At 37.1% G+C, this 12,090-nt stretch overlaps 2 protein-coding genes across 10 annotated transcripts in view; one reads left to right on the forward strand and one right to left on the reverse strand.

Annotated features, from left to right (window-relative positions):
- ECT2L (epithelial cell transforming 2 like) overlaps positions 1 to 4,170 on the forward strand; it is a 95,421-nt gene extending 91,251 nt beyond the window's left edge. Inside the window, exons 19-20 of the mRNA XM_023191004.2 lie at positions 2,009 to 2,181; positions 3,578 to 4,170. Of these exons, the coding sequence (XP_023046772.1) occupies positions 2,009 to 2,181; positions 3,578 to 3,705 (301 nt within the window). The 3' untranslated portion in view covers positions 3,706 to 4,170. The remainder of the gene's footprint in view (positions 1 to 2,008; positions 2,182 to 3,577) is intronic.
- Positions 4,171 to 5,092: 922 nt separating this feature from the next.
- Positions 5,093 to 12,090, reverse strand: part of REPS1 (RALBP1 associated Eps domain containing 1) — an 88,160-nt gene continuing 81,162 nt past the window's right edge. For 5 of the 9 annotated variants that reach the window (XM_023190964.2, XM_023190966.3, XM_023190969.3 and 2 more), the window contains 3 exons: positions 9,429 to 9,577; positions 8,255 to 8,360; positions 5,563 to 6,219 (listed from right to left, as the gene is read on the reverse strand). In XM_023190964.2, coding sequence (XP_023046732.1) covers positions 6,151 to 6,219; positions 8,255 to 8,360; positions 9,429 to 9,577 — 324 coding nt within the window. In that variant the 3' untranslated portion in view covers positions 5,563 to 6,150. Of the gene's footprint in view, positions 6,220 to 8,254; positions 8,361 to 9,428; positions 9,578 to 12,090 lie in introns of all 9 variants that reach the window. The other 4 variants (XM_023190970.2, XM_023190965.2, XM_023190962.2 and 1 more) reach the window with 1 other exon arrangement.

Below are 12,090 nucleotides of genomic sequence, written 5' to 3' on the forward strand. Positions count from 1 at the left end.
AGAGATTACTTGATAAAATAGAACAATTATAATGACATAAAGTAATAAAAGTTATGTAAAGGTTTATCTGTGGAAAGGGAAACCATAAATAAGGGGGGACTCCGTGTAGCCTTTGACCAACCCATCCTACTCTCAGGAATTGTATCTGACAGAACAAATATTAGGACTTTGTTTCTATGTAAGAAATCTGTTCATTGCAACATTCACAGTGGCAATGGAGAAAAAAAATGAAGTAAGAGAGAGAGGGAAAAAAAGGAGGGGACCCAAGCCTCTAAACAAAGCAAATGTCCATCAAAGTAGAACACCCATCAATAGGGGAAGAGTTGAATAAATGATGTTGTACCCACACTATGAAGTACTGGTTAGCCATTAAAAGGAAGGAATAAAAGTCCTATCCATTAACTTGAAGTGATTTCCATTGCTGAGTGAGAAAAGCAAGAAGAGTAGGGAAAATCTTAGCATTTTTGTAAGATAACCTTTCCTGTACATAGATGTGTGTGTGTGTGTGTGTTTACCTGGGCAAGTACAAAAGAGTGGAAATGTACTAGGTTGATAACTTGGGTGATCTGAGTGAAGACGGGTGAGGTCGTGCTATGTGGAAAAGTGGAGGGGGAAAGAGGTACGCTAAATAAAAGCCAATAGCAGGGATTGATGTCACTTAAGCATTTTGTAACACTTTATGTTCTAAACTGACAATTTAAAAATCAAACAAAAATGGTTGAAGATGAAAAATAAGAGACCTGAACAAGCATAAACATATGGACTCTTCATTAGAGTAACTTCCTGAGGGTTCCTTGATGCTTCTGACAGGAAAATAATTATCCTCTATTAAAACATTTAGTTTGCTTCACTTAGCCACCCCTGGTGGGGGGGAGTTGGAAGGTGGGGTGGGTTTCCCCAAGCTCCTCCCAGGCTATCACCACTCACTCCCACAGGACAGATAACCCACACTAGAGCAGAGTGAGGCCTGCCAACACAGCAATCTCGCTCCAATGACAGAAAAGCAGAGGATAACAGATGGGAGGTTGAGGACAACAAATTTTACTCCTTGATAAATATGCCTACAGTTGACCATGGTAGCAACCTCAGCAAAAACAAGGAACTATTTAATTTTTACCTTTCAAACTGATGAACTATATTATCTACTACTTTCCAATCAAAAGTAAAAATTTTTGTATTTACTTCTACATAGTGGTTAAATGTTTTTTTCTCCTATTAATACACCTCATGCCAAATCAGTTCTTGTGTTTCTCTCTACCCCAACCTGTTATCCTTTTTTTTTTTTTTTTTTTTTTTTTTTAAGAGACGGAGTCTCACTCTGTCACCCAGGCTGTAGTGCAGTAGTGCAGTAGTGCAATCTTAGCTCACTCCAATCTCCGACTCCCGGGTTCAAGTGATTCTCTTGCCTCAGCCTCCCAAGTAGCTGGGACTACATGTGTGCACCACCATGCCTGGCTAATTTTTGTATTTTTAGTAGAGATATGGTTTCACTATGTTGGCCAGGCTGGTATGGAACTCCTGACCTAGTAATCAGCCTGCCTCGGCCTCCCAAAGTGCTAGGATTACAGGTGTGAGCCGCTGCGCCAGGCCTTGTTATCCTTAAAGGTGAAACAAAACAAAGACTTATTTTCTTCAGATTGCCCAAATACATCAAAATACCGACACTGACAAAAATTTACCAACACAGATATAACATAATTCATTTCATAAAGAAGGGAAAGTCAGTGTTTCTTTTCCCACATGGATTATCAAATACTTATCCCATGGACAAACTCAAAGCACTCCACCAGGAGCCCTGAGGGCCCACAGTACTGACCTGACCTCAGAGACACAAGAGGGGCGAATCACATCAGGAGGAATATTATACTGAGAACTTCAACCAGCCATTCAAAATGTCAGTAGTGGGGTAAAAACCTTGACTAGTGACTTATCAATTTCAAGATGGTTAACTATGTAACAAAGCACGTATGTTATGTATTAAAACTGCACCTTCTCCATTTTAACACAGGCTCTATGAACACATCCATGATCTCAGCCTTTTCCTCTTCAATGATGCACTGCTCGTTTCTAGTCGGGGCACATCTCATACTCCATTTGAGAGGACTTCAAAAACAACCTACCAGTTCATTACATCAGTGGTCCTTCATCGGTTACTCATAGAAAATATTCCAGATTCCAAGTGTATGTATTTTTTTTCCTTCCAAGAGACAGATACCTTCAAAAAGCTATATAATGTAAAGCTTTTAATAGAATAGTAGAAAAAGGACTGGAATTATAATTTACCAGGTTGCAAATAATTCCCCCAATATTATAATTTCATTAAACAATGTAAACTTTCGTCTACCTCTGAAATAGTTAAAGACAGGACTTCTGGCATTCAGACATGAACCTTAGATGTTAGGAAAACAGCTTTCAAAAATCACAGAGAGAGGCAATGCCCCATATTACCATGAGTTCTTTGAAGCAGTGAAATGAGAGCTGGAGCTCTCAACCATTATTCTACACTGTCTGAAGATGCTACAGTCTTAAAGCATATTTTAAGTTTTTATCTATTACTTTCCCATTCTACTAGGACTAAGTGATTATTACATATTTGACATAACCTTTTCTTCCCTAAGTTTGCATCTAAGCTGGGAGTTGTTAAATAAAGGAATCCACAGATATGCAAAGGATGCTTGGTAAACTAAACACTTCACTCACAATAATTCCAATAGAAATATCATTTTGTCACGAAAACGAAATCCTACTTAAACCCACTGTACCTATTTTTATTAGTTATTATCCTATACTTTACTTCCCAAGCTTAAAAGGATCTTTATCTTATTCCTGTATCTGTTAGGCCAGACAATCTGCATGTAACATCTCTCATTCCAATGTTTTTCACTGCATGTAAAGACAGGACTTAAGGTTAAAGTTGGAACCCAAGACCCTACTACTTACAGAAGTACCAAACTAAACAAAAGGCCTATTTCCCAATGGCTTCAGCCCCATTCTAAATCTGAGCCTGAGAAAAAATGAGTATTTCCACCCAGAATGCAAACTCAGGTTAAAAAGGCTTAGTTACCTATCAATACTGGGTATGGTTAGTGTATGAAACATGTCTCCTTCAGTTCCCTTCCCACCATGACAATCAGCTGTGACCTACGTCAAAACATTGTTAAGTGACCTAATAGATAGTGGGCATTCAGCTAAGTAGCTGGCTTGATTCTGTCATTGGCTCTCATACTGAGGTCATCCAGGTCTAGCTCTTAGCATCTTTATTTATAATAACTATCAGTAAAGACTGTTACTGATTCCAGTTCCTTCTGCAGTGATTGAGACAAGGAATTAAAAAACATTACATCATCTATCCTTTAGTCTTTAAAATAATTGTAATTACAATAACTGTAATATAGACATTATTTTACACTGCATTTGAATTATTTAGTAATTTTAGGAAGTTATATTCTACACTGGATATGTATTTCTTTTTAGGTTTTAAAATTCTTAAAGATGATGACTTTTGAGTATTAACATTTTTTCTCATTTTGATTGCTACCTGCAAGGATTAATTAGTACACCTCAAATGCTTTTACAGATGTCAAGAATGCATTTATTCTTCAAGGTCCAAAATATAAATGGATTTGTGCTACAGAAGTAGAGGATGAAAAGTTCCTATGGCTGTCAGTACTTAGAAATGCAATCAAAAGCAGTATGGAGAAGTGAGACCGAACTTGAAAACTTCAAGGGTGCCAATTCTCCCCAGCAAAGACAGACAACATATATTTTCTGTTCCAAAATATCCAGTAAGAAACAGAGTAACTGTCATGGATGATGAGATAAACTAAGATGACCCACAGGATCTTTCCAACTTTTAAACTTTATCATTTGTGCTCACTTATGTAGAATGTGTAAGTACATTTTGAGTTCAAAATTTTCAATTACTTCTTTTGGTAGCTATATTTCATGGATAATATTATTTGGAGTAATGTGATGTGATGAAACCTAAGACAGAGCAGGCACATTGTGTAAAGCTTTGTTTTATGATCTAATGAAAAAAGCAGAATGAAAGTTTTCTTAAGTGATCAGTCTAGAAAAATATTTTAATTTGTTGGTGATTTACCATTTTTAACATTTTCATGAAACAATTATTGATTTAAAATATGGATAAGAGGGCTGTGCGTGGTGCCTCACATCTGTAATCCCAGCACTTTGGGAGGCCGAGGTGGTGTATCACCTGAGGTCAGGAGTTTGAGACCAGCCTCACCAACATGGAGAAACCCTGTCTCTACTAAAAATACAAAATTAGCCAGGCATGGTGGCACACACCTATGGTCCCAGCTACTTGGGAGGCTGAGGCAGGAGAAGAATCACTTGTACCCTGGAGGTGGAGGCTGCAGTGAGCTGAGATGGCTCCACTGCACTCCAGCCTGGGTGACAAGAACAAACCTCTGTCTCAAAAAAAAAAAAAAAAAAAAAAAAAAGACAAATACAAAGGACAATTTACTCAAAAACTTGTCATACATATCCTTAATATGGATGTACTCCTCTAGACAGCATTAAAGATATACTACTTCCAAGTACTAAAAAAGTTTTCTATAACTTTTAAGTGTTATTTATTGCAAGGCTAAATTCTAAGAAGCTTTAAAAATATTTTTGACATTGTTTAAACTAGAAGGCTATTGGTAAAAAGTAAATTTTAAAGAACAAAAATAAATGGAAACAGCAAAAGTTGCTTGTAATGAAATGCAGCTAAGTAAAAATGTTTCTTTTAAAACAAAGACACTGAAAAATAGGTGTTGAGTAGTTTCCTGGGCCTTTAATGCTTGAAACTGATTATTTAACAACTAAAGCCATACTGATGGCCACTTGGAAACTTTAGCTGATGTATATTTTTACCTAGATATTGCTAGGTAAAAATTATATTAATCTTGGAAGCTTGAGGTTGTCGGCTTTCCTTGTTCTTCATATTCTTGTTTATAGTAGCAAAATCTATCGGTACAGTTGGGATGGTCAATCTATAGTATTTAAACAATTTTTTCTTTCAGAAATGAAAATACAAAACCTTCTATTTCTTAAAACTTTAAATTGTTGTTAAAAAGATGAGCAAAAGTTAAAATATTATGCTGTTTTACTAGTGTAAAACCACATTTCTGATTCTGCCAAGATATATCCATGCAGTTTAACAACTATGATCCTATAGACAGAATAAATCTTAAAGGGAATATCTGCTGTTAGCAATGGATCAAAATGTATATATCATATAATATTAAACAAAATCTAAAACAGCATATTGTCCTGAATAAGGCACACTCCAGAAACTCATTAATAGGAAAAACTTGTTTGTATAGCAAAAGAATGAATGGCAAGATGGCTAAAGGTAAACTAGAAATCCTAAGGAATTTCCCTTTATTTTGTGAATAACTGATATCCTCAGAAGTTTTAAAACAATACTTAAAAAAATTAAGAAAGGCCATTACTCATACCTATTTCGTAAGTTTACATGAATGCTGAATTATTCAATCTCACATAAAATAGTTACAAGTCGCTAATGAAGTTGATCACATTTCCACAAGGGAAATATAAAATCTGACATGTTTGTATTTGTCACAAGTTGACATGTAAAAGAGGCTTGCTTGAATGTAACACATGATTCGTGAAGAATGCAGATAGCTGCAGAGAGTAAATTAACTTATGGTGAAAACCGCCTTATCCAATATAATTCTTTAAAATCAAAAATTAAATGGGAAACTCTTTCTGAAGATTTTTATAGAATAGATGCTTTATGTAAAATATTAAACAAACATAAAAGGACAAACTGACAATTTATTTGAGTCTGTAACTGAGATGTAAACGAGGAGCCCATTCTATAAATTAAATTGGTGTGTGGTATTAGCCATAGAAACAGTGCGTATCCCAGATGCTATGGAACAGAAAAGGTGAGTGTGCCAATAAACACAACACACCCTCCAGAAAACGTCATCCTGACCTTTTTATTGTTGAAATTAAAAAATAAAAGATACTTAAATACAATGGTGAACATATAGGGCAAAACAGAATCATAAAATTTAATGTTGAGTTAAGCAGTGAGCTGAATGTTTGGGTCTCCAAATTGGCTTTGAACCCAAAACCACTTAAAAACAAGTATGTTCACAGTTAACGGCAATTGGCTTATAGGTGAGAGAATGGTCGAAGTTGTTCCAGTTGAACTTCCAGGGAAATTCTCTCCTCAAGAACATCCTGAAAAAGATGCAAAGGCCAAGTTATGTTTCAAAGTATAGAAAAATGAAGGAATATCTAACAATAGTTCTGCTTCCAGAAAACAATTTAAATTTGTCAAGACAACTACGGGAGAGCTTATTCATATTTTAAAAGTATACTTCACTTTAGAAACGTAGTTTCTTTATATGTTAACACTAAAGATCCTAGTAATTTCACACATTTTCTTATTACACAAATCAGGGTAACAGAATGTCTAGTTATTAGAAAAGTCAGTGTTTGCAACAAATAGGTATTAACACCTGAATTCTGCAATAAGCCTGCCCCTGAATTAACTGTAGATGAATTTGTTAATACAGCTTCTTTTCCCTAGTGATGACATCTGGCTATATCAACTCCTAGATCTCATTTTGGGCTTTAGTTTCCCAAATAATAACTTTGCATTCAGAATTTTTAATCAATGTTGATTTTAGGGAGTCTTTTCAGTTAGCCACCAAATTCTAATTCATTTACTTTCTTTTTTTCTCTTTCAAATTGACAGTATCATGTTTTAACCAGAACTACCTCTTTCTATTTTGTACCTTACTTCCTATTTTCTGTTCTCAGAAGTAAGGAAGAAAGTATTTTTCAAAATGGCTTCAATATACTTGTTTCAATGGTCTTCCCTGGTTCAGAAAAACATGCATTAACAAAATTTTCATCTTCATGGTATTATACTATTAAGCTTGTCTTTAAGTTCATTTTTCCTGTACAATGGACTAAATTAATAATCATATAACTACAAATGTCTTCTCCTTTGATCATAGAGTTATACAAGAATATCATTCATTCAATAGATGTTTATCAAATGCCTAACATATGATCTAGGTTTTGGGGATAGAGACAAAGTGGTCATAAGTTTGTATCACTCATTCAACAGACATTAACAAATGCCTAACATACTAGGTTTTTAGGAGAGGGACAAGATGGTCATAAGTTTATCTAGGATAATCCCAGTTTATATCCAGTGTCTTGGCCTAAATAATGATAATGCAACCCTCTTTTTTTCCTCTCAAAAGTGTCTTGATTTGGATGGTATATTACAGGATCTTCCTCAACAGAAATGATTATGACTTACCCTCAATGAGTTCACTGTAATAGGACAGAGAGACAAATGTGTCATAGATAGTAATTCCAGGACAGTGTAATAAATGCTAAATGAGGAGCATGAACAGAATATTACAAGAATGAACTAACTGCATTCATTTGTCATTTCCACGGACTCTCATCTCATCTTTGTTCTATTCCAAGTGGGGCCAACAGTGCTCCAGCATCTCCACACCTGGAATTCCCAGGTCCCACCTTAGCTCTACAAAAACCAGAATCTTCATTTTAACATGACCCAAGATTACCTGTATATGCATTAAGTTTTGAGAACCACTGGTTTGTAAGACATGAGTACCTAATAATGTTGGGGAACCATAAGTGATTCTGGGAATAATTTTTTTTTTTGACCCAATAAGGAAGGAGTAAGTAGGAGTAATTTTTATTTCTAGGGAAGCAAAGAAATCATAGTTACTAGAAAACAAACACATTCCTCTCGGGTATTAGATGACAGTAGTACACACTGTGCATAAGCACCATTTCTATTTAAGGCTTGCCTTTTCTCTTTCCACATGCAAGACGACTGAAATTGCTGCCACCTCTCTCTTCTTCCTTTAGACCTGTTTAAGTCCCTTTAATGGAATTTGAGTTGTCTTTGATAAAAGGACAAACTAGGACCTGGGTGCAGTGGTTCATGCCAGTAATCCCAGCTACTCAGGAGGCTGAGGTGGGAGGATAGCTTGAGCCCAGGTTGCCAGGGTGACAGAGCGAGATCTTGTCTCTTTAAAAAAAAAAAAAAAAAGGGTGTGTGTGTGTGGTGGGGGGTGGGGTAAACTAACCACAGTCAAAGCATCTAGAAAATTAGAGAAGAGAACCATGTATGTGATCTTGGAGGTGTCTGAGATCACACTCCTTCTCTTTAGGTTTCTTTACTAAGACAAGGATTATTATAAAGATCCAGAAACTGTATTACCTTTAATTGTTGCTGCAATTCGCTATTCAATCTGGCCAAAACGGTGTTGGTTTCCTTATTGCGTCTAATCGATGCCTGAATAGCTTTCTTATCTTTCCCAACAGATCTGAGAAGACAAAGAAGGCAAAAAACCTGTAACATTCATTTATCTTAAATCCTCTCTATTCCTCCCTGATCTATTTCTAAACATGCGAAGCAAAAGGAGCATCTTTTTCCTTACTAGCATAGCTCAACATCACTTGCTCAGTTGCAGTGATAAACCAAAAGTATATAAGCTTCAGCACTATAGGAGAGGTAAAAAAAAAAAATTATTAAAAAATTTCTTCTGTAGAATCACCTGAGTTTAAGTAAAAGAGTCTAAAGTAGGTACTGGCAAACCTTTTCTGTAAAAGACCAGATAGTACATATTTCAGGCTCTGTGGGCCATATAGTTTCTGTCTCATATTCTAGTTTTTTGTTTTCTTTTCTCTTCTGTTCTTTCTTCTCTCTTCTACAAAAAAGAACAAGTCATTCTTAGTTCATGGGCTATATAAAAACAGGCCATAGGCTGAGCTGAATTTGGCCCATTAAGAGTTAATCTGCTGATTCTTGGCCTAGAACACCATAATTAAAATACCAGTTTTGCTATAAACTATCAAGTTTCAAGAACGCACTGCTACAGGGTTTGAAACAGGGTGTTAAAATGGAATTGGAATACAACTTAATAATAAAGGGGAAACATGGGAAGAATACCTACTCATACATGACATGGCTCTGCTCAATTAAAGAACTAGTCTGACCATAATTTATTTCAGTCTGATTATTATTATTATTATTTTCGTGATGGAGTCTTGCTCTGTTGCCCAGGCTGGAGTGCACTGGTGCCATCTTGGCTCACTACAACCTCCGCCTCCTGGGTTCAACCAATTCTCCTGCCTCAGCCTCCTGAGTAGGTGGGTGGGGACTACAGGTGTGCACCACCACACCTGGCTATTTTTTTTGTATTTTTAGCAGAGACAGGTTTTCACCATGTTGGTCAGGCTGGTCCAACTCCTGACCACAAACGATCTGCCCAGCTCGGCCTCCCAAACTGCTGATTATAGGCGTGAGCCACCATGCCCGGCCCAGTTTGAGTGTTAATTGTTGTGCTTTTTCTTCCTAGTAATTAAATGTGCCTAGGAATAGCTTTGATTACCTGGGAATAGAAGGCTGTGATGCAAGAACAGCAGCTAAGACACCCGTCTTTTGTGTATGTTCATCGACTTCTGGCCTTAATTCATCTTCTGATTTTAATCTTCTTCGAACAGGTTTAGGTGGTGGAGCAAGAGGTGCTGTGCCTTTGCTCTTTAAAACAAGAATTCCATTAATTATAAGCATTTCTGAAGACATTCATAGTTAGCACTTTGCAACACCATTTGCTTTCTTTAAGCCATTTGCTCTTGGAAAATTCAAAGTTACTTGTCCTACTTTAAATCTATGTATTTGTGGCAAGAGCTAACTTAAATTATAGAGGGAAAAGATGTTTCTAGTTGACACCCCAATCATGAATGTACCTGCAATATAAATATTTTTAGAGTAACATATTGATGCAAAACTGTTAATATTCACAGTTTTAACATAAATATGATACAGAATCAATATATACCTGTCCAACAATAAACAAAGGCAGTCTCCAGAAATATCTAAGCATTATGACCATAGGATTTCTTACTCAAAAATACTAACATGTATCTTAATGAATAAAATAACATTATAAAGTAATGGAAAGCTAAGCAACTCTTTAAAATACCAAAAACATCACTATTAATATGCACAGTAATTATAACTTTTGAAAATGAGTTGACATTTTGTTGGCGATTATGTATCTGCCCTCGGCAGAATAAAAAAACAGTGTTTTGGCATTTACCGTAACTTAATTTACCTGTAAATAAATAAAAAACAATAGTCAACTGCTATCTCTTAAGTGATATTTTTAATTTGTTGCTGTGAGTTGAGAAAAATAAAGTTCATTACTTAAAAACTCACAGGACTACTAATGTAATAAAACACAGTGATATGGTTTGGCTCTGTGCCCCAAATCTCACCTCAAATTATAATCCCCGTCTGTCAAGGGAGGGGCCTGGTGGGAGGTGACTGGGTCATGGGGGTGGTCCCCCATGCTGTTCTTGTGACAGTGAGGGTGTTCTCACAAGAGCTAATTATTTTAAAGTGAGGCACTTCCTCGCTCTTTTTCCATCCTGCCACCTGCTTCCCCTTTGTCTTCCGCCATGACTGTAAATTTCCTGAGGCCTCCCCAGACATGCAGAGCTGTGAGTCAATTAAATCTCTTTTGTTTATAAATTACCCACTCTCAGGTGGTATCTTTACAGCAGTATGAAAACAGACTAATACACACACAGCATCCAGAAAGTAGAATTTAAGCACTTCAGAAACACATGCTGTTTTTGTAACTATTGGGAATGTCTAGATGATGACAGAAAAAAAAAGTTACCAAAATTATTCCCTCAAAGGGAAAGTGTGCTGATATTTGCAATCTGAGGTACATTGATATAGTTTAGATATTTGTCCCCTCCAAATCTCATGTTGAAATGTGACCTCTAGTGTTGGAGGTGGGCCTAGTGGGAGGTGTTTGGGTCATGGAGTAGATCCCTTGTGAATGGCTTGGTGCCCTTCTCATGGTAATGAATGAGTTCTAACTCTGAGTTTACATGAGAGCTGGCTGTTTAAAAGAGCCTGGCATCTCTCCTTGCTCCCTCACTTGCCATGTGACACACCTGCTCCCACTTTGCCTTCTGCCATGAATCTAAGTTTCCTGAGGCTTTAGAAGAAGCAGATTCTGGTACCATGCTTCCTGTACAGCCTGCAGAACCATGAGGCAAAATAAACCTCTTTTCTTTTTTTGAGACAGGGTGTCACTCTGTCACCCAGGGTGGAGTGTAGGGCACTATCTCAGTTCACTACAATCTCCACCTCCCAGGCTCAAGCAATCCCCCAACTTCAGCTTCCCGAGTAGCCGGGACTATAGGCGTGCACCACCACACCTGGCTAATTTTTGTGCTTTTTGTAGAGACAGGGTTTTGCCGCATTGCCCAGGCTGGTCTCGAATTCCTAAGCTCAAGTGATCCGTCTGCCTTGGACTCTCAAAGTGCTGGGATTACAGGTGTAAGCCACTGTGTCCAGCATAACCTCTTTTTTTTTGGTACAAATTACCCAGTCTCACATATTCCTTTATAGCAATGCAGACGGACTAACACATATATAAAACAGATAAGGACTGACAGATGAACAGAAGGCATGGAGAGATATGTAGTAAAACAAGTATAGTAAAATAATAATGGTATAAGGTAGTGAATGTACTGATGTACAATGAAAAACTGTTTCAATTTTTCTGTATGCTTAAACGTTTTCATAATAAAATGTTGGGGAAAAATTATTCCTAAAACAGTTAAAGAACAAGTTAAGAGCACAAGGAATAACAATAACTTTAGAGGGTTGATAATTTTTCTTTATTATATTTAAGACTACAATAAAAGAAACTGAATTTCACCTACAAAGAAGTTCTACCTGGCCGGGCGCAGTGGCTCAAGCCTGTAATCTCAGCACTTTGGGAGGCGGAGACGGGCGGATCACGTGGTCAGGAGATCGAGACCATCCTGACTAACACGGTGAAACCCCGTCTCTACTAAAAAAATACAAAAAAAACTAGCCGGGCGAGGTGGCGGGCGCCTGTAGTCCCAGCTACTCGGGAGGCTGAGGCAGGAGAATGGCGTAAACCCGGGAGGCGGAGCTTGCAGTGAGCTGAGATCCAGCCACTGCACTCCAGCCTGGGAAACAGAGCAAGACTCTGTCTCAAAAAA

Source organism: Piliocolobus tephrosceles, chromosome 5 (assembly GCF_002776525.5).
Source record: "Piliocolobus tephrosceles isolate RC106 chromosome 5, ASM277652v3, whole genome shotgun sequence".
Taxonomy (NCBI): Eukaryota; Metazoa; Chordata; class Mammalia; order Primates; family Cercopithecidae; genus Piliocolobus; species Piliocolobus tephrosceles.